At 47.0% G+C, this 27217-nt stretch overlaps 1 protein-coding gene and 1 pseudogene across 1 annotated transcript in view; both read left to right on the top strand.

Moving 5' to 3' along the window:
- Positions 1-19369, top strand: part of CBFA2T2 (CBFA2/RUNX1 partner transcriptional co-repressor 2) — a 138890-nt gene extending 119521 nt beyond the window's left edge. Inside the window, exons 9-11 of the mRNA XM_047068818.1 lie at positions 7968-8036; positions 11323-11513; positions 16621-19369. Of these exons, the coding sequence (XP_046924774.1) occupies positions 7968-8036; positions 11323-11513; positions 16621-16920 (560 nt within the window). The 3' untranslated portion in view covers positions 16921-19369. The remainder of the gene's footprint in view (positions 1-7967; positions 8037-11322; positions 11514-16620) is intronic.
- LOC124504514 (uncharacterized) lies at positions 4046-4200 on the top strand (annotated as a pseudogene).
- Positions 19370-27217: the final 7848 nt, after the last annotated feature.

The raw sequence follows: 27217 nt of genomic DNA, 5'->3' as shown, positions 1-27217 counted from the left end.
CCCACTCCCACCGAGATGACTCTTAGGGCAGCCATTGATTAGCAATGTTGTGTGGAATATCACAGCAAGACATCAAAGAATACTTGTAGCTACACTGATTACTTTCATAAAGACTTCAGAGCTCAGGACACCTGACTGGCTTAGAAGAGCATGTGACTCTCTTGATCTCAGGTCATGAATTTGAGCCTCATGTTGGGTATAGAGATTACAATCAATCCATCCATCAATCAGTACATACATACAAACAACTTCAGGGCTCATCCTCAGGTATCCCTCACCATCTAAACCTTCATGAATAGTTCCTGTAACAATTTATAGAAACATCCGAAGTTCACCATCCAAATCACAAACCTTCCACCAGTCAGTCTGCATGTGTTTAGCTAGGAGGCATCCAGTGCAGAGTGAACTGTGGTCCTGAGGCGGCTCTTCTCCAACCAGATGGCAGGTCTTGCTGGGCCATTTAAACATTGTTTTGCATTACTCTCTACTCATCCCTTTTTTTCTTTCTTTTCCTTAGAGCACACGAGTGTGTGCACGCGTGGGGGAGGGGCAGAGAGAGGGGGGGACAGAGGATCTGAAGTGGGCTGTGCACTGACAACAACAAATGCAATGTAGGGCTCAAACTCACGAACCATGAGATCATGACCTGAGCTAAAGTTGGATGCTCAACTGACTGAGCCACCCAGACGCCCCTCTACTCATCTTTTTCACGCCTTACTTGAGGGTTTAGCTTGAGTGACTGCATGTTCTAATTTGCCTGGGACAGCCCCAGTTTATTTCAGTTCTCCGGTCCTGATTATTACTAGCACATCCCTCACTCTCAAACATGCGGACAGTTGGGGTGTGAAATTACTTTGTCACTGTAGGTTTAGCTCTCCATGGGTCCCAGTTTCCTTCTCTCTGGTGTTTCAGGCCACGGTCAGTCTGGCTGACTTAAATAATATCTTTCAGTATGTGCATTTATGCATAGTATACGTATTTCATATTTTTATTTCACTGTTTATTTCTCTCATAGCACATTTGTTACAGCGTAGAGAGAAAGCATAATTCATATCTTGAATAATCCTGCTATTCAAAATGTGGACCAAAACCATTCCAAAAATGAATTGTTACTGGACCATGATGACCTCAGGAGCTTGCCACAGCACATGCTGGGCACGGTTGCTGACTTTGAGAGAAGTCCTCTACGTTACGCAGTGTGCTTAGAGACATGGTGCTTATGCATATCTCTTTATGGACCATAAAGGTTTATAGACTAGCATTTAGAGCAACACTGTTCCACACTGGGCAGTACTCTTGGGCATATTATACAGACATACCTATGACTTTTAAATAATTAGACAATTTGTGGTTTGTGGGTTTGTTTTGAGTTTTTTGTTTGTTTTAATAATTCGTGTTTTAAATGCTTAGGGTGTTGCAGAAATCCCTGGTGGATTATTTGCTTAGGATTTAAGTGTTTTGGTGATTTGGAGAGAAATTGATTGGAGACTGGATAGCATTATTACTTTTCCCATTGAAAATAATATAGGTTCCCTCTATCTGAACATTGGTGATTCACAATATATTCAGAGATAGATTTGGTTCAGACGATAAGGGATGCATTTTGGTATCTTATTTAAGGATGCATAAATAGTTAGGAAAAGCATAGGGAAAAATCAGAAAATCATTATCACAGAGTTCAAGAGAATGGTTTTCTCTGGGGGTGTGAGGCGGAGGCTGTAGGTGATGGGGAGTATAGAGTGAGCACTCATCATCTCTACCACTGGCTCTTCTGAGGACAGGATTGTAGGTCTGGCTAGTATCATTTAAAAAGGACTGTGGTTTACCACTACTCACCTCTTAGGGATTTGGGGTTGCTGGAATTATCTTTCTTGACCTGTAGGTTTATAGTATTCACTTTATCATTTTTCACCAAATCATGCATTAATATTTTTATGAACTTGTTAGTCATCTAATCCAAATCAGATGAGTTCCAGAAATTGTGAACAGAAAGTGAAGATAAAGTAGTTACTGAAATAATTCAAAAAAATTATCTAGAACTGAAAGGCAGTACTCTGGCTTGAACCAGTCTGCCAAGTAAACAACACTGGAAAAAACAAGCATCAGTTATTATCATAGAATGTTCGAAGATGACTCTGAAGTTATTTTAACTTAGACTTCTGTGCTAGACCAAAACAGTTAAATGTGTGACAACCCACAATTTTTCAAAAAATGCACCTCCTATCTACCCTTTATCGGGGTGTCTACCACAGTTGAGCAGGCTATGCCCTAACACAGGGAAGTAAACCAGGAAGTGGAAGACATGGAATTGATTACACTAGATCCGACCTGAGAAGGAGAACAGAAGGTAATCCCTAGGCTAGTGAGGGAGGGTCCCGAGCAACAGGGTACAGCAAGCCTAGAAAGCAGTTGAGGCTGGAATCGGCCAAAAGCTTGCTGGAGATTTCTTCTAGAAAATGAAATTTATAAAATGTCTACACAATAGAAAGAGAAGGTGAGATTGAATTAGAAACAATTACATGGGAAACTTAGCATATGACTAAATAAGACAATTATTACCTTTTTTTTTAATGTTTGTTTATTTTTGAGAGAGAGTTGGAGCATGAGCAGGAGAGGGGCAGAGAGAGACAGGGAGATACAGAATCTGAAGCAGGCTCCGGGCTCCAAGCTCTCAGCACAGAGCCTGATGCAGGGCTCAAACCCACAAACCACAAGATCATGAACTGAGCCGAAGTCAGATGCTCAACTGACTGAGCCACCCAGGCTCCCCTCAATTATTAACTCTTAAAGTAAAAACTTATTCAGGAAGATATAAAGATTCATAGAACCTGAACCACATGACCCAGCTGTGATTAGTATTTACATTAAGTATTGTAAATGTTGACTACCGGTATAACAGAATTTGAGTAGATCTCTGTTGCAGGGAATAGAAGAGGAAGGAATTGTGATGGAGTGGCGGTGGGGGTTAAAAGAGAGTGAAATGTCTGGTCAATCTGTAATGCCCACAACTGAAAAATCAGGATGTAGCAATACTGGAAGAATCAGCTAAATAAAGACACTTCACCTTTGTACAACAGAAAATGTATCTGACTGACAGAGAGGTAGTGCTCCTGCTGTGGTTTGGAAAACCTTAACCATGAGCACCAGCTTCTAAGTCAGGCACTTTTCTTTAATGGTTAACCCTCAGTGCCCATTAGATCCCACCTGGGGACTTTTGGAAAAAATACCTGATGCCTTGGCCCCACCTCAAGATTCTGATTTAATTGGACTAAAGTGGGACCAGGGCTCCCAGAATTGGGAACCATTCCTTTATGTATGTTACCATTTAATTCCCAGAACAGTCTTTCAGAGTAAGTATCATTTTTTAGTTGAAACTACATGGCTCATTGTAGAAAATACAGGAACTTATGAAGAATTTATTGGCTCATCATCCCACACTGAAGAATTTTGAAATGTATCTGAGAATCCTGTTACAACTTTGTATTATTTCCTTGAAAACATAAGTTCATATTAAGCATGTTCTCACTTCATTAAAGATTTTATAAACATAATTTTAATGACTATACAGTATTCTAACATGTATGTACCTCATAATTTCCTTATGCCGTTTTTGTTGTTAAACATTACATATTGTTTCCTTGTTTTATTTTTGTTTTTCAGTGTGTAATCCAATATTTACAATTTTTCATGTGTAAGGATTTTCAAACATCTTGCATTTCTCTTGTAGGATATATTCTCAGCTATAAAATTAATGGGCTGTGAATATAGGCATTCTTGTATTTGATCTTGGTTTTGTTTTTGTTTTCTCCCCCACCCCACCTTGGTTTGTTTTGATCGATGGGATAGCTAATATTTATGGAATCAAATTCATCATTTCCCTTTATAGTTTGTTACTTGACCTTGATCCCTATCCAAGGTACAACAAATTTCATCTATGTTATATGCACATTTGTGTGTTTGGAATTAGCTCACTTAAAATTTCCCAAATTGTTTAAATTTTCCTATCGATTAACTGATGCCTGTCCTTTAAATATTGAAATGACGAAGCTTTGCGCAGTGGCAGTATCGTAGCTAATGAAGTTTATCCAAGGCGCGATTATTGCTAATTGAAAACTTAAATATTGAAATGACGTAATTATCTGACGCTACATTTTGTTAAATACTTCAGTCTGTTTTCTTCATTAATCTTTCTCTTAAAGTTTATTTGAGAGAGAGAGAGCCGTGTGTACAAGAGGGGGAGAGGTGGATAGAGAGAATCCCAAACACGCTCTGCAGTGTAAGCACAGAGCCCGACGAGGGGCTCAAACTCAAATTGTGAGATCATGACCCGAGCCAAAATCAAGAGTCAGACACTTAACCAACTGAGCCACCTCAGCATCCCCTTCATTAATCTTTCTGACTATATCACTTATCAGTTATAGTTTATCTGGGCTCTATACTGTGTTCTAGCCATGCTAAACCTGTCGCGTGTATTTTCAAAACTACCTGTTGAGATATAGGAACTATTATATTCTTTTACAGATGACAAAACTGAGGCTTAAATAAATTAAAAAGTTGGCCAAAATGGTCACATTATAGTTAAGTCAGGATTGTAAGTTTGGCATTCCGGAACTGGCACACACTCTTTACCCATTATGTTATACCACTTCCCAATATAATATCAAACTTTTAATTAGTATGGCATTACGTTGTGTTTTGATATCTGGTAATGCTGGATCCACTTCATTTTCTTGGATATTTTGTTTATTATCTAAAATGAGTTTTTTTTAATGGATTGCATTGTATAAAAGTCAAGCAATACAGGAACATATAAATTGTGAAAATCCTGCCGCCACCCAGTTTTTCTCTCCTGCTTCCATAAACTCACTTATTAACAAATTAGTCTGTTCATACAGAATTTTCTATGCATATACTTAAAAGAACATTTTTCCCAGTTTTTTATTTTGAAGTTACCCAAACACAAAAATGTTAAAAGTGAGCACTCATATATATGCCCTATACCTAAGCCATTTTCCACATTGGCCATATTTGCTTTACCCCATTATAGATTGGCAGATAGGTACAATCTCCCCCAAGTATTCATGACACTAGCCTTAAATGTTTTGTTCTACTTCTTCTAAGAACTAGAGCATTCTGGGGGCACCTGGGTGGCTCATTTGGTTGAGTGTACGACTTCAGCTCAGGTCACGATCTCACAGCTCATGAATTCGAGTCGCACGTTGGGCTCTGTGATGACAGCTCGGAGCCTGGAGCCTGCTTCAGATTCTGTGTCTCCCTGTCTCTCTCCCCCAACCCAGTCACATTCTGTCTCTGTCTCTCTCAAAAATAAATAAACATTAAGAAAAAAAAATTTAGAACTAGAGCATTCTCCTACATGACCACAATACCATTAGTTGCCCATTTCTGACCCAATTTACTTGCATTATCTGTCTGGCCTTTGATTACAATAGCCTTTGAGACTATAGAGGTTTTTATTGTTTATGTTTGTTTTGTTATTATTTTCTTAATTTTTAATGTTTATTTATTTCTGAGAGAGACAGAGTGTGAGCAGGGGAGGGTCAGAGAGAGAGGGAGACAGAATTCAAAGCAGTCTCCAGGCTCTGAGCTGTCAGCACAGAACCCAACGCAGGGCTCGAACTCACAGACCGCGAGATCGTGACCTGAGCTGAAGTCAGACACTTAACAGAGTGAGCCACCCAGGCGCCCCCATATTTATTTTTTTTTTGAGAGAGAGAGAGAGAGAAAAAGAGCATGAGTAGGGGAGGGATAGAGAAAGAATCTCAAGCAGGCTCCATGCTGTCAGCATGGAGCCCAACATGGGGCTCAGACTCACCAACTATGAGATCATAACCTGAGCTGAAATCAAGGGTCAGACACTTAAGTGACTGAGGTACCCAGGTGCCTCTGACACTCTAGTTTTTTTAGTGAACCAGCTGAAAATACTGATTTCTGTTCCTTTCTGTGTTAGAGATACAAAAATAGTTACTCTGGCTTCTGGAAATGTCATGAAAATGTCCCTAGTTTCCAGCTATGTCCTGAGTAAGCTGAAAAGTTCCTTTAGGGTCAAGTGCATCTCACCTTTTTCATCTGTTAGAGAAATAAAATGCTGGGACCAGGCAGATATAAAGGATATGACCAAGGCATATTGCTAACTGAAGTGAAGTGGCTTTTCTTTTGGTTGGTCAAGACTTCCCCCATAGCCCCACAAGTAAACAAGTGTTTCTTCTGTTATTTAATACCAATGGCAGCTTGTCTATATACTCAGACCTTTTTTCTCACTGATTTTCCTTATTGAAGATTCTGTTGAAAATGACCCACTGCCTTCTCTAGCTTGTGCCACTTTGATTCTTCTGATCCTAGATTTTTCCCTGTATTTATTTCATGAATCTCATCCTTGAGTTTCTAGGTATGTGACAAATGGCTGCATGAAACAGGCACCTCACCTGTGTTGAAGAGAGCCCTTCCATTTGTATTTTATCGACAGTGCTGGTAGCTCTTCTAGAGACCTCAGTGTCACAAAAAAGTATTAGTCCTATCAATATTTTAAACTTATGGGATTGCTTCTTGTGGTGATAGAAATGTTCTGAAACTAGATAGTGAGGATGGTTGCACAACATTGTGAAAATATTATGGAGCACCCGGGTGGCTCAGTTGGTTAAGCATCCGACTCTTGGTTTCAGCTCAGGTCATGATCTCGTGGTTGGTGGGATTGAGCCCCAAATCGGGCTCTGTGCTGACAGCACTAGAGCCTGCTTGAGATTCTGTCTCTCCCTCTCTCCCAGTGTGCGCTCTTGTGCTCTCTCCCTCTCTCAAAATAAATAAACTTAAAAGATTTCACTGGATGTCTCTGAATTATATTGAAAATGGTAATTTTATTTGTATTTTACACGATTTAGAAAAAGCCTCCTATCCCCTCCTATCTCTGTAGGAGATATCGATGTAGGTTCTTTGTGCTGATAGCCCCTGGAATGGGAGAGATCCTTTCCCTACCCCAGGGAGTTTCCTGCCTCACAGCCAGTCCCTAGACATTCCCATGAGGACTAACCGTTTTAGAAAGCTCCTTTGGCAAACATTTCATCCCGGGCTACCCTCCCCTGTCAACTGACTGGTCCCCTGATTCCTCTTTGCATCATGGTTTGGTGTGTATTCAGAGCATAAAACTGTATATTAGCCTCAGTAAAACATAAGGAAATGGAGAAGTCTTCTGGGATTGACTCCTTAAAAAAATTTTTTTAACTCAGTGGAACCACTTCTTATAAAACACTGTATCTTAAAAATCACAATAAAAAATATATATATACATATATATAAGTCACCCTCCACCCTTACGTCCTTCACAGCAACCCTGTAGGTCTCCTCCTTGGGCTACATTTGAAATGCACTGTTCCAGATCAGAATATTTTCTTTACTACTTGCTTTTTATTTGTTTGTAAGCATTTTAAGAAACTTTGAAGGAAACTGCCTTAAATCACATGTAAAAATTCAGAGTTGCCAAGAAACAAAAGCCATATTCTCTGACATATCTACAGAGCCGCTGAGAGAGACCTGTGCATGATGGGAAGTTAAACTGGATATGATATGCACACATACATATGTATAAGTATCTGTAGTTATTTTTTAGGGAGTATCATAAAAATACATACATGTTCATAGGGAAAAGATAAGAACATATAGATAAGAGAAGGAAGTGAAAATCACTTTTAATCTTACTCCTTTGAATTGGAATACTGTTACTATTTGAGGCACACACACACGTGCATGCATGTATGTGTTTTACAACTAAATATTAAGTATACTTTACTATCTGATTTTATCCCTTATCAGAATAATTTTTGCACTAAGTGAACATGTATCTTCGAATCTATGTGGTGAGTGAGAGGCGCTATTTTTCATTAAAAATTTTCATAAAAATAAAACATGTTGTTTATAGACAGCTTCTAACCCTGTGCTATTTATCTCTTCTGTAGATTCTCAGCGAGAATTCAACAGTAGGCCAGGAACAGGATATGTACCTGTGGAGTTTTGGAAAAAAACTGGTACGTGTCTGTCTGGTTCTAGATCACATATACGCACTAATTTGGGAGCACAAATTTGCGGGCTCCCGCCTCTCCTTCCCCAGCTTTCCCATACATCTGGACTGCCTCTCACGTTACTTTGCAGGTCAAGAATTTGGAATGACTCCCTACAGTCTGTCCAAGTCCTTTGCACACCCTTCTGCACCACCCTAAGGCATTAAGTAACCAACTTTTCCTTCCCTGTTTATATGCCTTATTTCTGAACATATAGCTCAGTTCATTTCTGCCTGTTTTCACTCAAATCTACACACACTATGTCCACGCACTACCACATTTCATTCATTCTGGTCTTGGAACAGCCCCCTGCTTTTCCTTTCACCTCCATTGTCCCTAACTTTGTCAAGACTGTTCTTGGTGGGCCTTATTTTCTAGAAGACTAGAGGAGGGTAGGTCTGCCTATTGTGATAAGATGGGGCGGTTAGCACCATGTCCCTAATCCTGCCCTTGTCCAGATATGAGCCTTCCTCTCCTTTTTTTTAAATTAATTAATTAGTTAATTAATGTGAGTGTACAAGGGGCAGAGAGGGGGAGAGAGAATCTTAAGCTCCATGCTCAGTGTGGAGCCCAACATGGGGCTCGATCCCACAACCCTAGGATCATTACTTGAGCCAAAAGCAAGAGTCGGATGCTCAACTGAGCCACCCAGGTGCCCCGAGCCGCCTTTTCCTTCTAGCCTCCCTTTTCCAGTACCATTTTTTTAATTGAGGATTTTCTTTTTATGTTTATTTATTTTTGAGAGAGAGAGAGGGAGACACAGAATCTGAAGCAGTCTCCAGGCTCTGACCTCTCAGCCCAGAGTCTGACGCAGTGCACGAACCCACAAAATGCGAGATCACAAACTGAGCCAATGTCAGACGCTTAACCTACTAAGCCATCCAGGTGCCCCAGATAAAATTTACTTCTACAAAAGTTAATACCTGACCTTCACAAGACTCTTCTAGAAGCATCAAGACCGTAATAAACAAACAGACAAAAGATAGGAACAAATTGTGGAAAATAAGAATAGACATACTATAGATTATTGTTCTTACTGGCAATCAGGAAGGTACAAGATGGGGGCACCTGGGTGGCAAGGTCGGTTGAGTGTTTGGCTCTTGATTTTGGCTCAGGTCGTGATCCCAGGGTGTCATGGAATCAAGCCCTCCACATCAGGCTCCATGCTGAATGTGGAACCTGCCTAAGATTCTCTTTTCCTCTGCCCCTCTCCCTTGCTTGTACTTTAAAGATTTTATTTGTAAGTATGGGGCTTGAATTCACAACCCTGAGATCAAGAGTTGCATGCTCTACTGCCTGAGCCAGGCACCCCAGTGCATGCAAATTCTTAAAATCATTCCTGTTTCATGCTTTTGAATTCTTCCTTTCAAAAGCATGTTATCAAAATTTATTTTGCCATTAAAAATAATTTGCAAAACTACTTAGGAACTTGGAAAATCTTTGCAGTTGGAAACAGGGAAATGTATATCATCAAGAAGTAGGATAGAATTATGGGAAATGAAGAGAGTAGTTGTTAAGGTAGAAAGATTACCATGTACAAGATCTCGATAACTAGTGATTTCCTGCCTGCGAGATAACGTTGGGTTAACTATGGTTAAGAGCCGAAATTTGGTGTTGAACCAGCTAGATTTGAGTTCTTCTGCTGTGGTGTCATCTGTGACCTTAGATGACGTTAGCAAGGTAGTTATTCAAACACTGACTCTTATTGATTGTCCTTAACCTGAAAGGAAAAAAGGTACTTCAGGGCATTATTATGTTGGCTTAAGACACCTATATCTGGTAACTAAGAAGAGGCTTATGATGGGTAGCTGTGGTGGGCCACAGTGGACCTGTCTGGATACCAGGAGTAAAGGAAGCACAGAGGTCAGTGTCAAGTCAGTTCAGCATTGTCCCTTGTCCTTTGCAGTAAAAATGTCTTTTTTTTTCTTTTTTTTTTTAACATTTATTTATTTTGAGACAGAGAGAGAAAAAGAGAGAAAGCACACACGAGTGGGGGAGGGGCAGAGAGCGAAAAGGAGAGGGAGACACAGAAACCAAAGCAGGTTCCAGGCTCTGAGCTGTCAGCACAGAGCCCAACACAGGGCTCAAACTCACAGACCGTGAGATCATGACCTGAGCCGAAGTCAGACACTTAACCTACTGATCCACCCAGGCGTCCCAGGTTTTTTTCTTAAGGCTAGAGTGATAAGATCGAAGCCTACGATGGCAGCCTAGAACATTCTTTGATTCTTTGAGCCTAGGCCGTGTGAAAGAACCAAGCAGTAAAGGAGTTTCCTTAGGCTTCTGGGTTTTCCAGTTGTGTGGACTCGGGAAGGAGGTCATTCACTTGGGGAACTTAGAGATGAGGCTCAACGCGAAGAGTATGCCATTTGGAGTGTCCGTTCTGTGGAGACCAAGCAGGATGGCAGTGATGGGAAGAAGTGATCAGGAACCAAGTGAGGCGGTGGTGACTGGACCGGGCTTTGGAAACCCAGGCTCCTGGCGTGCCCAAATCTGTATCTTCAGCCTGCGCTTCTCTGCCAAGTTCAGTCTTCTGACCCTAACTGCCTCCTGGACATTTGTGTCTGGACGTCCCAGAGCACTTCAGTCTTCTCACTAGCCTCCACCTGGCATTTTGCTTACTCTCCGTTGCATTTCATAGCACTAGCGTTCTCCACCTTCAGCTTCACCTCCAGACCCATAGCTGCCACCTGCCTCATTCTGCCCCATCCCTTCCTCTGTGCCACTTGTTCCCGCCTAAATTCAGTCTCTTCTGTCAGCTGAATGTCTACTGCCCCAGCCTCTCCCAGGCTGTCTCTGCCTCCAGTCTTTTCTCTTTGCATAGAACCCTTCAGGAGTTCAAGTTTTCTTTAGAAAAAGGGCCAAAGTCCTTAGCATAGGATGTGAGACTTGTCCAAAAATTCATTTCCACTTACCGTCTCAACCAGGACACGTTTTCTTGATCCTTCCCTGCCACTTGTAGAGCTGACCACTTTTCTACTTGATCACAGTTAGGAGAATATGGGGCCCATCTTAGTCCTCTAGGTATCCCCAACCCATGGCACAGTGCCTACTTCCATCTACACACCCAACAAATGAATACACGAACAGGCAAGTGAGTGTAAGAATAAAAGTGAAAGAGTATGTTGTATGTTACACCCTCTGTAATTTTGGAAAAGTCCTCTCGTTTCAGCTCTGTCTCTTCTTGCAAGCGATAGGGAGTGGGAGGGGAAAGATTTCTCGGCCAGTTAATTTTACTGTCACTTTCTTCTAGAAGAAGCTGTGAATAAGGTGAAAATTCAGGCCATGTCAGAAGTACAGAAAGCCGTTGCTGAGGCAGAGCAAAAAGCCTTTGAAGTGATTGCAACAGAGAGAGCTCGGATGGAGCAAACCATAGCGGACGTCAAACGGCAGGCCGCAGAGGACGCCTTCCTCGTCATAAATGAGCAAGAAGAGTCAACAGAGGTCAGAGTTCTGCTAGCCCCGGGGACTGGGGACTGGGGCTGGGGCAGCTGCAGTGACCAGGCTCACGGTTTTCTCAAGTGCTAGGCAGTAAGACACAACAGTGCTCTTGAACTAGACGAGTGTAATTTTTATCTAGTACCAGAAGAATTTTCTTTCTTAATTATTATATTCTTAAACGAATCGGCTCATTTTGTCAGTTTAAATGTTGAAAACTCAGCCTAAAGACAGAGTTTGTGGAATTGCATGTTTATGGTGACTACCATTGACTAGTGGGCTCACCGTGTGCCAGAGACACAGAGTTAAGCATGTATGTTGCCTTTTTAATCCTCACTATGACCCTGTAAGGTAGGTATTGTTGGGTTCCGATTTTCCCAAAAGGAAATGGGAGCTTAGGAGGATTTAACTGTCATAATCCCACAGTGCTAAAGCCAGGGTGTAGGGGTAACGAGATGTGGGGCCCTCTAGCATTTGGTCTGTTTATAAAGAAGATAGTTCTTTTATGGATAAAGTGACAGATTGGGCAGATGTGCCCACCTCTTCAAGACCCCAAGCCCAGGACTCAGTGATGTTTGTGTACAGGATACTCTTGTACTGCAGTGAGGACAAAAGTAAACAAACTGGAAAGAAAAAAGCATATGACACAAACATCCTAACAGTCCTTTGGAATGTAAAGTTCTGTAACTTTCATTTCTGTCATCTTTTAGCTTTGGGATAAACTTTAAGTCCTGAAACAAACCTGTTTCTTTAAGTAGGCAGATCCATCTACCAACTGAGACATAAAGAACTGGGTGGGGTTTTGTTGTTGTTGTGTTGTTTTTTAAAGTAGAGAAACAGGGGCCCCTGCGTGGCTCAGTCAGTTGAGCGTCCGACTTTAGCTCAGGTCATGATCTCACGGTCTGTGAGTTCAAGCCCCCCGATGGGCTCTGTGCTGACAGGTCAGAGCCTGGAGCCTGCTTTGGATTCTGTGTCTCCCTCTCTCTCTGCCCCTCCCCCGCTCATGCTCTGTCTCTCTCTCTCTCTCTCTCTCTGTCAAAAATAAACAAACATTAAAAAAATTTTTTAAATTGGAGAAACATTATTACCTCATCCCACGTAAGTGATCCCCATCAGCGTAGCAGTGCCAAGCATGGCTGTGTAAGGGTGAACGTGCCTAGGCATCACGTGGCTATCACAGACGATGTTAGAAAATTCCTTGTTGTAGCACCCTAACAAGTGCACTGAATTGTAAGAAAATGGTTCCTTTAACCCTCTTCTTGCCTTTCTCCCTGGCAGCTTTTTCTTTAGAATTGTTTTTGAGCAGGGATATCTCTGTGGTATTTACTTCTGTATCTGTAGCTGTCTATTATCAATATCATTATCTGTTCATATTTACCTGCTTTTATATCTGTGTTTACCCTTAACTGTGTCTACCTCCAATAAAAGGAGTGTAACATTTTGGCTAAGAGCATGAATTCTGGATCTAGACTGCATGGTTTAAATCTCAGCTCTCCATTTATAGCATTGGGGTGTTGGGACCTGTAATTTTCAACAGTGCACAAAGAGGCCTGCAGGTGAGGCATGCACCAGCATCCATCCCAGGCAACTTTTCAAAGCAGGGGAGTGTTAGCAGGACCTAAGCTGTGTGTTAGTTTGCATCGGTCCAGATGGGCTGAATTCCCTTTATCCCATCCAGAAAATTCTACTTGAAGTCCAGCAGGCATCTCTGGGATTCTTGTTCATTCTCTCAGAAGTGGTGGGGTATAATGGAGGTTAAGAGTCCTGAGTTCTAGTCCCACTCCCCCCTCATACTGGCAGTGTACCGTACCTTAAGGACTCAGTTTCCTTCTCTGTATAGTGAGTGTTGTAGCAGCTCCTGGCCTGCTGGTCTCATAGTTTTTACAAAATATAATGAGATCAAAATTGTGACTGTGCAAGTGTTTTTAAATTGTAATGCACTGTGTAGACAGAAAGGATTTTGTTATGGTGTAAAAACACAGGTATAAGCTGTGGCAGCTCCTGCTTTTACGGAACAGCTGCGTCCTCTGAGGCCAGACCCTAAGAGTCTGCTCTCGGGCACAGGGATGCAGTAAGATGTGTCCTCATCTCTGCCAAAAGACACCTTCTGTCCTCAGCCTGGATTTCCTTGCAAACCTAATGAGCTAGCTATTGACTGTAAGATGGGTAGTCGTTTCTCCTTTGGGCCAGGTTTGCAATAAGGTCAGGAAGGCCTGGGAAGGATCCCAGGGATTTTGATAAGCCCCAGGTCATTCTGGTACAGGTGGGTCCCCAGGCCACACTTAGAGTACAGGTATCCCCTGCTTTTTGAAAGTTCACGTTACGCCTTTGCTTTTACAAAAGATGTACGATAGTACCTGTTTTCACTTGCCAAAAGAAGTCTGAGGAGGATTTTCACTTTTATGAGAAAAGGCAAAAAGCAAAAATAGCGTTCAGCATTTGTTACGCAGTGAGCTGTTCTAGAAGCAGCACACGCCCTGAGCAGCAAGAGTGGCCCTGCCAAGCTCCTTCCTTGGGAACTACACCCTCAGCAATCCAGCTGTGAGAGCTTTGAACTGGGTTTGTGAGCATCTGTGCTTTATCTCTATTTTGTGCATCCATTAGCAAGATGTGTCCTAAGGAAAAGCCTAAGAGAAGTTATTTTTTGGGTCTGGAAATTTTTCCATGTAAATTAATGCTAATTGCTTTTCCACTTTCCACCATTTCAGCTTACAGAAGGTTTCAGAGGAAGGCTCCACTTCCAGATAGCAGGGGAACCCGTAATAATGGCATAGACTCTTTGCTTAACAAAGGAAATTCTGCAGTCCCCTTTCTGACTTGGCCAGTAACTCACAAGGTTTATAATCTCTCCCCACTCGCTACAAAGGACTGTTTGCCACATGTGTCCCTCCAGCATTGAGGAGTGCTGACCTGAAGGGCAACCAGATGTACAATAATACAGTTTTGCCTTATATCTTGGCAAAAAGCCTCATGATTGTCAGGAGGGAGAAGCCACAGGAAAAGGGAACCTACAGTATCCTTTTTACTCTCGCTGCTCTGGCACTAACCACCTTGCTCTTGCATTCTCTGATCCTGCCTCTGTGGGGGCCAGTTACCTTGTTTTATTGTATCCCATAAATTCAGAAATAATCTATTTTAAATATATAAGGGCAGCCAAGATGATAAACTAGTGGTTTAATACTCTTTCCCCATTTCAGGAGCGCCTGGTGGCTCAGCTGGTTAAGTGATTTCGGCTCAGGTCACGATCTCACCGTTCATGAGTTTGAATCCCGCATCGGGCTCTGTGCTGACAGCTCAGCTGGAGCCTGCTTTGAATTGTGTCTCTCACTCAAAAATAAACATTAATTTTTTTTTTTTTAATATTCTTTCCCGGTTTGAGATGCTTTTGCAGGCTTGGACAGAACTAGTAGAGGCTCTCCCATTCGGCTGGGGCCGACTCATTGGCCTGTGTTTCCACAGCAGCCCCACGTGGGCAATAACCGATTTCTTCCCCACAAGTGATAATGTTCTGCCACGGCATCACTTGGGGCCAGCCTACCGGGCTCAAAAGGATGAAATTCTCCGGAACTGTAGTTTGCTTGAGGTTCTGTAAATGTAACCTGGGAAAGCCATCGGTCACCTATTCTGGTCCTCTGTTGTTGGTGCTGGGCAAGTTTGGGCCACCCCGAGTATATTTCCTGACAAGCCAGTTGTGTTTGAAGGGAGTCTGCAATCCTTTGTAAGCTCTTCAGAACTAAGCTTGTACATTGAGTCTGGCTGAGCCAGGAGGTCCAGGTTCCAGGCTTGACACAGACACGTGATCACTTCATAGCCTTAGGCACGTCCCTGCCTGCTGGCTCTCGGTGTCCCATCTGCACAGTGCAAAAGGTGGGCTAGGTGGCACCACGCACGTGTCTGTTGTTTCATACTTGAGCAAGTGTCAGATTTCACTGGGGATAGTGTCTTTCTTCCCTGAGGAGACTACAGAGTGGTCAGGCCCGGCCTCCGGCCTCTGCCATTCTGGAGAACCTGTGGAGGGGGAGGGGGGTGCCGGCCAGCTGGTGCTCAAGTCCTTTGTGACACCTGACAAAGCCTTGCCTGCTCGTGGTAGTTTCATCTGGCCAGTGCCAGAGGATTTTTCTCTTGTAGGTGGGTCCTGAAGGCGTCAGGGGCAGGCTCACTGGTGGGGTCCTCATGGGAGCCTAAGGGAAGAGAGAGTTCCAAGGGGCAGGTGCCAGGAGTCGCACTGGTGTCAGCTTTCTTCATGACGCTGCTTTGCCTTAGATGACTGGGGGCGGCCCAACGCTGTCTGTTCAACAACTGTTCGGCGCCTTTCACGACTGCTCTTTATAGCACTAACCAGGTCTCAGCGTGGCTCATCCCTTCTGGCGGAATTAGTGTTCTCTTGGTTGGTGTTCTCCCTTCCTCACCCCTACCCCCATGCATCTCTGCTAAGCCCCAGCAATACCTGCCCCTTCTCCGGCAAGTGGAAGGAGTGGCAAGAAACCTTCTGGGCCGCTGAGTTCTGAGGAGTTGTAGGGCTCCCTTAAACGAGCCAGAAGCAGTCCCGTGACTCCCAGCCCACCCCTGACAAGACAGATCCCTGACGGAGAACAGGCACAGAGGAAGTAGCACAACTACCCACTCTTACACGCCCATCCTGGTCCCCTGACTGGGGACTTTTCTTGAAAGGATTAGGTGTTGGTGGTGGAAACCCCCAAGATCATTCCCCTGTTGGGAGGAGCGAGAGAAGAAACATTACCTAAACACACGTCTGCATGCGTGGTATCGGGGACCCCAGGACAGAGTTTGGTTTGGTCGCTGAGGATTAAATGGGACTCAGAACAATGAGTAGGTACCTTTGGTGGGCGGTGTGAGACCTCCCACCTGCCCTCCCCTGGCACCCTTCGTCTTGCTGTCCCTCCGGCCTGTGGTAGGTGGTTTTCCTCACAGATGAAGGAGATTCCGAGAGGAGTGTGTGTTTCCCACGCACGAGCAAACCGCAGTAGAGGCGGGACAAGCACAGGCACGCGTAGCTCCAAATGCTGCGCTCTCCCCATGTAGCACAGGTGACAAGTGATGATAAGCCTGCCCCGCGAGATCCAAGCAACTAACCCGTGCCCGTGTCTTGCAGAACTGCTGGAACTGTGGCCGCAAGGCCAGCGAGACCTGCAGCGGCTGCAACATCGCACGATACTGCGGCTCTTTCTGCCAGCACAAGGACTGGGAGCGGCACCACCGCCTCTGTGGCCAGAACCTGCACGGCCAGAGTCCCCACAGCCAGAGCCGGCCACTGCTTCCTGGAGGGAGGGGCTCCTCGGCCAGGTCCACCGACTGCAGCGTGCCGAGCCCGGCTCTGGACAAGACCTCGGCCACCACCTCACGCTCCTCAACACCTGCCTCTGTGACAGCCATCGACACCAACGGACTCTGAGCCCCAGACTCACTTCCCTCTGATGACCTCACAGCACGGCAAACCATGGCACAGGGGGCCCGGCTGTTTGAACCAGTGCAGTTAGCTGTTGGGTCATCAGCACGGAGTGAAGTGGAGGCAGGAAGAGTGCAAGGCCAGCCAACACTGCTCCACAGCCCCTCCGGACACTGGCCCCAGTTTCCTGTCTGTGTCCTTGGGGGAGCTAGTGTGCCACTCTCTCTGCACACAGGCAGCTAGCCAGAGCCGCTCCTCCTTTCTTGGCTTCCAGGTTTGTTCCCGTTCCAGCTGAAACTGGCGTGGCCGTCCCCTTCTCAGTATAGACCACCAGCTCCCCTCCCTGCCTCTCCAGGCAGCAGACCCGTCAGAGGTGCCCGGCCGGGCTGGAGGGGGCTCGCCCCACACACTGCCGCCTACTCCACCGTCCTCCTGCGGCAGAGGCCTGGAAGCTGACAGCAGGCCTTGGAGGAGATTCCCTCCGATGGGGGTGGCCCCTCTTGCCCTGGAACAGCTCCTTTAGCCCCATTTCCACCCTCAGCAGATGCCACTGACTAGCCCCCGCCCCCGGACATGGGCAGGCAGAAGCAGCACTCAGGACCCTCTCTTCGACCCTGCTGTTCAGACTTGTTAAGAGTATCAGAAATCACAGGAAATAAGTTACCATTTCACTAAAAGCACCCGTAATAATGAAAAACAAATAAAACTTCCTCCAAGCATCACAGATCATTTTGGACAAGATTTTCCAACCTGGCTTGCTACTTTAGTTTGGGACCCATTTTTTTCTCTCTTACCTGATTTTGCTTATGCAGAAGTAGTTTCCAGCGCATGGATTGGTCTGAGGGAGAAAGACTCAACTGTGGATAGTCTGTTCTCTCTGAGCATGTTGGCCAAACTAGTATCGTCAAACCATTGAATGGATTATCTATTGGAAATGCAGAACCTTTTGTCACCGCTTGGCTGTTTGCACAGTCGTCTTGTTCTGTGTCCCTTTTATCTCAGACCGCGCACGTCCAGATCACTGTGTGGATCTTCTCGTGGTCTCTCTTTGGCCCCTGTTAAGCTATGGTTGTCCCATAGGATGTGATGTGTTGTGGCTAGGACCTGCCTCAGCAGTCAAGGCCTGCTCACATCTCAGCAGCCTTCCTGGACCTGAAAGAATTCTTCAAACCTCGTCCATAGTACATATGATGTCAGTTTATTATCAGGCATACAGTCTCGGTTTCCTTTATGGTATCTGTTTGATACCTTCCCTCTCTGAGCTAAGAAAAGTTCTGTGAAATGTGACAACCATTTTGAGAGAGGCTCACCAATTTTCCTTCCCATCATCAGGAAGTTTTCTAGATTCTTACCTGGCTCTCCAAAGGTGACCTCACCTATACCTCTTTTAAAATATCAGGAACTGCCACACACATTCTTCCCTGCCATTTGTGTTTTGTTGGGAGCACAAGGACCCTGACTCTCCCACTCTCCCCCTCCAAGCCTCCAGCACCCTCTTGCCCCAAGGAATCTGTTGGGGTGAGTTGGTTGGGCCTGCTCCTGGCCCGTGAAAGCCCAGCTTTAGATGGCTACCTTCTGTGCGCTGACCAGAGGGACATAAAAGCTCTGTCTCATCAAGGAAAAGGGATTAGCGTAGTAGCGTTGTCCTCACATACAGGGGTATCTTACTGCGAGAACTTCTAAGTCCCTAATTTACCTAAAGATTCTGTATCTTGCAAAGGAACTCAGTACCAGGCACCTTTAAAATACATGGATTTCCAGTGCATAAAGTAAAGTAAGATCTTCCCAGAGAATGAATAACAGAATAATGTTATCCATTAAACTGGAATTCCTTAAACTGCAGCTGTTGGTGGGGCATCGGGACCAACAGGAATGAAATTAGTACTCCGGGAAGGACTTGCCTACATTTACTTGAGACATGGGGTATCCCATGAGGAAGTCATAGAGCCTATGAATCAGAGCAAGAGAGTATCCCGTGGTACCCGTTGGGTCTGTCCCCAGGTCACTGCCTTTTCATTGACAAGATGTACACCTGGACAGGTTCTTTAAATCTTCAGTTGGCCACAGGACCAGCCAGGGTAGCCCAGGTTTTTCCTGGTTGGAATAAAGAGCCAAAAGCAGGGCCCACCGTCCATTTCTGTAGCTTTGGTTTTAGTTTAGTGTGCGGGTCCTAGGTGGCTGTCGTGGGCTGTGGTTCTACTGACAGCTGTGTTGGCAGAGTTACTGTGGTGCTGTTCTAGACCGCTTTGCTCACCCGCTGCCCAGAGGCCAAGCTGAAAACCTGGGTAGTATTCCACACTGTAGTTCAGTTCTCAGACCTTTTGCTGTTCATTTTGGTCACTTTCACATCTAGGTTGGTAGGGCATCTGTCCAAGACTTCCTGTTTAGGTGTAAAGAATCCCTTTCTTCAGCTCCCTCCTCTGAAATTCTGCTGTCTGGTTGGGAGAAGGAGGGGCACTGCCTTGGGGTGGGCAGGGAGGGGGTGGAAGGGGCAAGGGTGACTGAGTCCAGCTTCCCTACTTGGTCTCCAGTGTCTGCTCACCATCCCAGCCACCAGGTTTGGAGTACAAGTTCAGGCTTCCCGCTTTCATCTAGTTAGGCTTAAAATAACTTGATACAGTCAAGCTACTTAGAGGACCAATCTTCATAGTTAATATTTGGGGGGAGAGAGAAAAGACAGAGGGGATGGGAGTGGTGGTACTGGAGGTGTCGGGGCGGTCCCGGGCTCTTCAATATTATCGTAGAAATGAAAAGCAAATGTGACATGGGCCTGCCTACCCATCAGAGCACATCTGGAGGATGAGGCCAGTGTTCAGCATCGCCCACTGAGGGACACTGAGAAGTGACTGGACTTCACTGTCCTCTGCTTGCGAGAAGTGGTTGCAGGAACCAGGGAAGGCCAGGGTGGCCAAACTGGGAGCCACCTTTAAATGTTCGGAGGGATGATTGAGGGCTGAATCTTCACACCCACCCTCAGTCGCCCTTGGGTCCCCACCACCTGCACCATGTCTGACTCCGCCCAGTGGTGAAAATGGACTCAAGAAGAAGTTGGCTAATTCCACCTGCTCAGGAGTAGGCAGCCTACCCTAGGAATTGTGAGCGTGAATGGGACTTCCGCTTTGGAGGGTCCCTGCAGCTCCAGGGTGGGCCTCTAGCACATGTGCTCAGGCACAGGCATGTGACCCTGAGGTCACAGAGCGAGTGGATCTTGGACAGTGCTGAGTCCTACATGTCTCAGCGAATCGAAGTCTGGAAACCAGACGCATCTACCCGGCCCAGATCGGTGTCATGTTGGCTGCAGTGTGGACATCCTTTGCCCATCTGGGCCTGCTAGTCCACCAGGAACTCCTCACTTCTTGGGGTCAACATGAACGTCTTCAGCTTCTAGACAGAAAATCTACACTTTACTCTCTATGGCCTTGTTCCAAAGTCAGATTGATCCCCAGGGCTGTCACCTGCTTGAAAGGGTGTAGACCTTATTCTGGATAGTTCCAGAAGCTATCTCAGCAAGTGGAGTTGGAGGTTCAGCAACACTATTGGAATTGTGTGGTAGTGAGTTCTTCAGAACGAAATAATGACCAGGTAGCCATTTGTCCTGGAAACTGTAGAAGGGATTGTGGATTGAATGAATCATTTAGAACACATCTTCAAAGCTTTCTTCAGAACTGGTGTCAGAACCAGGTCAGTAGACCAAGCCAACTTAGGTTATTTTGTTTTGTTTTGTTTTGTTTTGAAGCTATTTACAGAGAACTGGGTGGTGGCATGTTTGAACCAAATGTAAGAAAAGCCACAGGGACCTGGACTGTTCCAGCATGGGCCAGCCGGCCAGGTGTCCGGGAGGAGTCTTGTCTGGGTTGGGGAGGGGGAGCTGGGCGAGCTATGAATAGGGCCTTTCTGGCTCTCTAAGTGTCTAGTTCTTATGAAACCAAAACATTGACTACCTGCCTCTTTGCCCACATGCATTGACACGCTCATTTCCAAAGATGATGGTGCAGGTGACCTTTTCCATCGTGAGCCAGGAGAAGGTTGGGAGACCTGAGGGTGGACCTTGCATCCCCCTTCCGCTCCACAGCCCCAGAAATGGCACTTCCCTGCAGACCCCATCCGGTCAGGCCCACAGCTGCCCAGTGTACACTCGTTGATGCTTATACCAAATAGGGCATGTGCGGCTGGTGGCTGGCGGAGGCAGCCCCGTCCCTGCATTGGAGTTGGCGGAGAGAAGCATAGGTGAATGATTGAAAGTGCTATTTGGCTCAGCGGCCTTTGGTCTACTTTCACGGCTTTCCAAGTTCCTGATGAGGCTACAAAAGCTCCATCCATAAAAGAAAGCCAATAATGTAAATAAAAAAGTATGCCTCCGAGCGTGGATTTTAAAGGGGGATGATGAATGTGAAACCACCCACAGGATGCGGTAGTCTGGTTTTTCTGTGCTTTGTCATTTTACTCTGATAGCGATTTTTGTTACTTAACTCTGTGCATAACTTATTTAATGTACTGTATAAATGAACCAAAACTGTTAAATATGTATTTAGTTTGTTCTACTTAAAGTAGTCAATAAAAAGGCTATATTCCTTTTCTGACTCGGGCTGGAAGGGGACTGGGAGGGCAGGTGGTATATCCACCGGAAGACATCCTTCCCGCAGGCTTCCACAGACGCTCCCCCCTTTTGTGGGGCGGGGGTCTCCAGTGGTTCCGCGGTGGCCTAAAGAGCACCCCAGGGAGTGAAAGCCGGAGGTACTGGTGAGGAGACGGTTCCAGCTGCTACACCTCTGGGCGGCCAGCAGAGGGGCCCGGCCCCGGGCCCAGCCATGCTGGCTGCTGGCTCTGGGCCCCCGGCAGGGGGCAGTGACAGCTTACAGACACTCCCGGTTCTTCACTGGGGAGTGAGCTTTTGGGACAGAAAGTGAAAAATAGGGGAGTGGCCTCGGAGCTACTTTTTTCTAACAGCTCTCACGTAGTTCCTTAGAAAGTTTTCACATACCAGGACTTGTGAATATTCATTCCTGTTCTTACACGGATGTTAAATCACGTGAGTTCACGGTTTCCTTCATGCTCACTTGCTCAGTGGTTGTAGGATTTAATTGGGGTTATACTTTCATGGACTCTTCGCCTCCTGTCAGGTAATTGGATCGCCTTCAAGGTTTCCCTGTCCAACATACTGAAGTGAACATCTTCCTCTGCCTGCTTTATTTCTTTGGGATAATTTTCCAAAGTGGGAGTTCTAAAACTGACCATTTCTTGCATCCGTGGAGAATACGTTCCGACTGCTTTCCTGAAAGCCCACCAGCTTGTGGTGCCCCCAAGCAGGCCGTGTGTAATACTTTCCATGGCTCTGAGGTGGTCTAACCAGCCGTGACGTGACCCAGATTGGTGCAGGCACACCCGTGCACACCTGTATGTATGGAGTCTTAGGCTGTCAGTCCAGTTTCCTGGCTAGTGACCCAAGGCCTCACTTCCCAGGGCCCTGGCCCCATCCTCCCTCCTGTGGCCCGAATACCCATCTCTGGCCTCTGCCCTAGACCTACTTCGAAGTGGCCTTGCCCGAAGAGACTTGTTGACACCAGCAGCTTCACAGGCCCTCAAAAAGCAAAGGGAGCGACCTTGGGGTAGGGGAAAGGGCCGGGCCGTGGCCATGGCCCCAGAAGACAAGGTGGCGGCCTTGCTGCGTGATCTTTCACGCAGATGGTGCCAACTGCCAGTCTCTTGGCAGCTGCCCAGCGCTGCAATCCGGCACCTAGAACAATAACAGGATCTCAGCCTTGTGACTGCCAGCCTCGCACAAAAGCACATTTGGTAGACAAGTCAGCAATCCACAGCCTGCCTTAGCTCTGAAAAAGAGACCCTCGGGACTCCAGTGATAGTACAGTAAAATAACTATTGGCTATAGAAATAGTCTAAGAAATTGCCGTTATCATAAAAAAAAAAAAACCCAGATGCTGAATAAATTCCAATGAATGGACTTTTAGCTGCATTGCTGAGGTCACAGATGAGGAAGTCTAGGGAATCCCCAAGGGCCAGGACAAAAAATTAGAAGAGTACAGCAAACCAAAACCACAGAGGTAGTTGAACACAAAAGAGGAAACCTGTACTGCCTTGGGTCAGGAGAAATTTCAAGAAGGTGGAGTCTGAGAGGTTAATTGCCTCTAGGGGCAGTGTGAGGCTCTGAAGGGCTTTGAGCCTCTACAAAATGCAGAAGCAGATCTGCGGCCAATCTGTCCACCCAGGTCACTCTGGCTTTGACCTCAGTGAAAAGGCAAGCAGGGAAAAATCTGCAAAGGGAACTATGCAGAACTCTCTGCCCGTCTGAAGGATGAGAATCTAGAGACTCCTCATGTCTGCTCTCTCCTGGGGCTGAGGTTCAGATTTTCATACTCCTGAGGCCAAAGCACTCCTGGGCTGAGGAATTAAGATAATTCTAAGCTTGCAGGTATCTCCTGGTGTCTGACAGAAGCAAAAATGAAAATCCTCTAGAGAAAAAAACAATATCAAAAATATAAATCATAATATAGCAACCAATTATAAAGTGTCCAAAAAAATTACTGAACATCCGAGGAAATGAGCCACTATGAGCAAGAGTCAGCAAGAAGAGTAAACAATCGATTTAGACCCCAGGAACTTCAGATAATAGTACCAGATATAGAATGTAACTATGAAATCTCTAAAGATGGTGCTGGAAAAAAGTGAGCACAAACTAAGAGACTAACAGGCAGATGTGAAAATCAAATTCTGGAGAGGACCGCTCTGCAGAGTAAATACCCTGCACTACCGGACAGCATAGTAGATGAATCTGAAAGCGGGTGAAGCATAGACAAGGAGATGGAAAACAGGAAAAAGTTGTTCCTTCCGGAACGTGTCGAGTGGAGAGCCCTTTCAAATTTTACCAAGCGTGGAATCAAGGAGCCTACTGACTTGTTTCTCAGCATGAAAAGGGAAATAATTGGCCTGAGATGATTCGACCTCCGTATGAGCAAATTGCATCGATCTGAACTCCTCTTGCCTGTCAGTGCTGGTTTCTTACTGCTGGGTTTTTAGGGTCCCGAGTTGGGTTTATCCTCTCCTCAGCTGTCCTCCCTCCCAAGAGGGTTGCGGGGAACCCACAACAAACCACCCACCGACCCCTCCCCCATTCCCCAAGAGAGCTTCACTGGTTTGGTGCTGGGCGCCCTCTTGTGGAAAGAGCCTGACTTGCTCCCTCCGTTGCCTCGAGCCCGCAAGCCAGATTCCTCTCCGGTGCGCACCCCAGCAACTTTTCCTTTCTCCTTTGCAACCTTTTCTGCCTTTCCGCCCCATGAGTTCGGCTAACATTATCTGGGTGCCTCCTAGGGAGTTTCGGAAGTGAGTAAATCAACCCCACCACCACCTACCTTCGGATGGCTGGGCCCTGAATAGCCCGCACCAGGTCAACCCTCCACCTTGCGCTGTGCTCCCATGGCTCTTCCTTGCTGCCCCATCTGCCATCCTGCAACCCCAAGCCTTGGCCTCCTTCCTTCCTTCCTTCCTTTGTTCTAGCTGCCACTGTCCTCTAGCCATGCGCTGGCTTCCATTGCTAAAGGATGCCTGGGATCTCCCTCAGCCTTGTTCGTGCTTGACAGCAAGCAGCTACTGGTGCCAGGGAGTAAGTCCGGCTATGACTTGGAGCAAAGTGTTTGCTAGCTGAGCTTTCTTCTTTCTCTTTAAATTGGGCATGCTAATGATGCCCACACCATTGAGTTGCTGTGAGGTGAAATGTGATGATACGGGAGTTGTCCCAGCACAGGGCCTGGTGCCCAGGACCCTCGGTAAACAGAGGCTGCTCTCATAGCCTGCTTCTCCCTCTGCCACTATGTGATTTCCTTGAGAGGATCCATCTTTGCCCCAGTATCCTGCCTGGAGCATGGTGTCTTACATATGTACTTGTTTTGAGAATAACTTCCTGGGGGCACCTGGCTGCTTCAGTTGGTAGAGCATGCGATTCTTGATCTCGGGGTAGTGAGTCCAAGCCCCATGTTGGGTGTAGAGCTTTGGAAAAGTGTGTGTGTGTGTGTGTGTGTGTGTGTGTATCCGTGTGTGTCTTCCTGAAGGCCCACCTAATTCTCAGGTCCTTTGTTTTGACGCATCAGAAGCTGTGTTAAGGGGACTTGGTGTGTTTCCCTCTGAGAGCTGGAGAGCAATGACAGCCATTTAGACTGTTGCTGTCTCTCCCACACCTGGCCTGGCACTGGCCCAGTCGCCAGGACAGGTTTGAATGTGTACAGGTGAGTCACTGGCACAGGTGGGAGAGGTGAGGAGGCAGGTGCAGGGAGTGGGTGGAAGGGCGGGGATGGCAGCTGGTGGAAGGACCCAGGAGCTCTCCCAGCTTCAGTACTCTGCCGGCCCTTGACCTGGGTGCTGTCACCAGCTCGGGGCATTTCACCGTCCCCAGCACCTGCCACAAAGCAGGTGCCCAGTGGCTGCTGAAATGAGATGAAGAGCCACCAAGAGCAGGGCATTGAGGGCAAGGGCTGGAAAGGTGACCCAGACCTGATGGCTTTGACCTGCTACTTAAAGGCTAAGGCGGCGTTTCTGTGGTGGACAGGGGCAGGGGTGTGGGGGAGGCCAAGAGAGAGTGACAGGTCACAAATAGCCCAGCTCAGCTTGTGTGTGTTTTAGGGAGAGGAGGCTCCACAGAGTGGGAGAGGGGGCTGATTGCTAAGGGTCTTGAATGCCAATTCAAGTAACCAAACTTGATCTTGATGCTGAAGCCAGTGTGGTGCCATTGAAGGGTCTTAGCCACAGGGGTGTGGTCCCCACGTCAATGTTTTGAAAGCCCTTTGTTTCTTATGGAATGGATTTGGGGCGGGGGTGGGGGGGATGCAGATGGGAAGCCCAGTGAAGAGGCTGCCACAGTCTTCTAGGCCAGAGGTGATGGTGGACACGAGCTGGGGGTTAGGGTGACTACCGGAGATGAAGGTGGGCTCTCAAGAGGTAAGTAAACACGACGTAAAGGCTTGGCAACCTCCTCTGTGCTCCTGCAGGCTGCCGAGAACTTTGTTCTCCCTGTAAGCTCTAACTCCAGCGTCGGGTCTACAGTCCAGCCCCCACAGCCACCGGACATTCCTGACGGCTTCCAGGCTGCCCTGTTACCTGCAGGCCATCGTGCAAATTCCCTCTGGTGGGGCCCCCTGCCTCACCTCCAATCCCTTACACTCCATGGCTCCACCTCTGCTCCCTTTGTGTGCCACGTTCTCCCTTCCCAACCACCCGTCAGAGACCCCAGCTCAAAGCCGGGACACCACCCAGGAGGCCACCCCCGACCCTGCGGGACCGGCCCGCTCCCCTCCACCTGCAGCGCCCTCCCCAGCACCTGCCAGCTTCCGTAAGGGAGGAAGGCCACCGCCAGGTGAGGCGGGCAAGGGCGAAAACCCTCCGGAGGCACTCGCTTCACAGGTGTCAGCTTGAGGATCTCAGCATCATCGTTCGAAGATGCCAACGGGAAGTGTTTTTTAGTGTTGAGGGTTTGCTGTTGCTGTTCATGTGGAGGAAACGGAACAGAAGCAATTAGAACCTAGGACAGAAAGCAGGACTGTTTCCTCCCGGATAGGCTTCTTGTCTAACCAGGACACCGAAGCCTCCTCAGGCCGCCCAGAGCAGTGCGGCACCGGTGCTGGCTGCCCTCTCCAGGAACCGCCGGGAGCCTGCGAAGAGGCGTGGCAGGGCACAGCCCGGCACGGTGCCGGCCAGCGAGCCACCAGGGACCCCCGTGCTGGGTCTTTGGCCCGGGTGGCCAGGCCGGCGGCCTGGCTCTGCGGCCCCCCCTCACGGGGAGACACCTCAGGGAAGACCCTGCCTAGAGTCCCGGGCCAGGACGTCCATCTGAGCTGTCTTCCTGGCACCACTGGGGCACTCGGAACACCGGTGACATGTCAGCCCACTGGCCAGTCACCCCTGGCTTAAAACCTACCACAGCTTCCTCAGCATGAAGCACCTTTGAGGCCCTGCCGCCTCCTCACTTTCGCCTCAGCCCACTGCCCCCTCACCCCAACCTCAGCCCGCTGCTGGGCTTCCTTCAGTTCATGAGGCAAGCTCTCCTCCCCCTCAGGGCCTGAGCGTGTGTTGCCGGCCTAAAGACTCCTGACCCCAACACCTTCCAGACCAGGTCAGAGGCCATCCTTTGCTCTTGTGTTGCCAAGTGCCTCCCCTTTAGAACCCACGGCTGTGGCAGTCGCCTCTCCCCAGATGGCTCAGAGGAGGGCCCCCTGGTGCCTGGATGGACCAACTTGGCCATTTTGCACCTGATTCTGTCAGGTGACATGGGTGGTGACAAATCCAGTCTGGAAGGGGGGCC

The sequence above is a fragment of the Lynx rufus genome, unplaced genomic scaffold (assembly GCF_022079265.1).
Source record: "Lynx rufus isolate CCGP_SWC_20201006 ecotype Redwood Valley unplaced genomic scaffold, mLynRuf1.p SCAF_8, whole genome shotgun sequence".
Lineage (NCBI taxonomy): Eukaryota > Metazoa > Chordata > Mammalia > Carnivora > Felidae > Lynx > Lynx rufus.
Note: the sequence above shows the minus strand (reverse complement) of the source record. Positions and strands in the feature narration are given on the sequence as shown.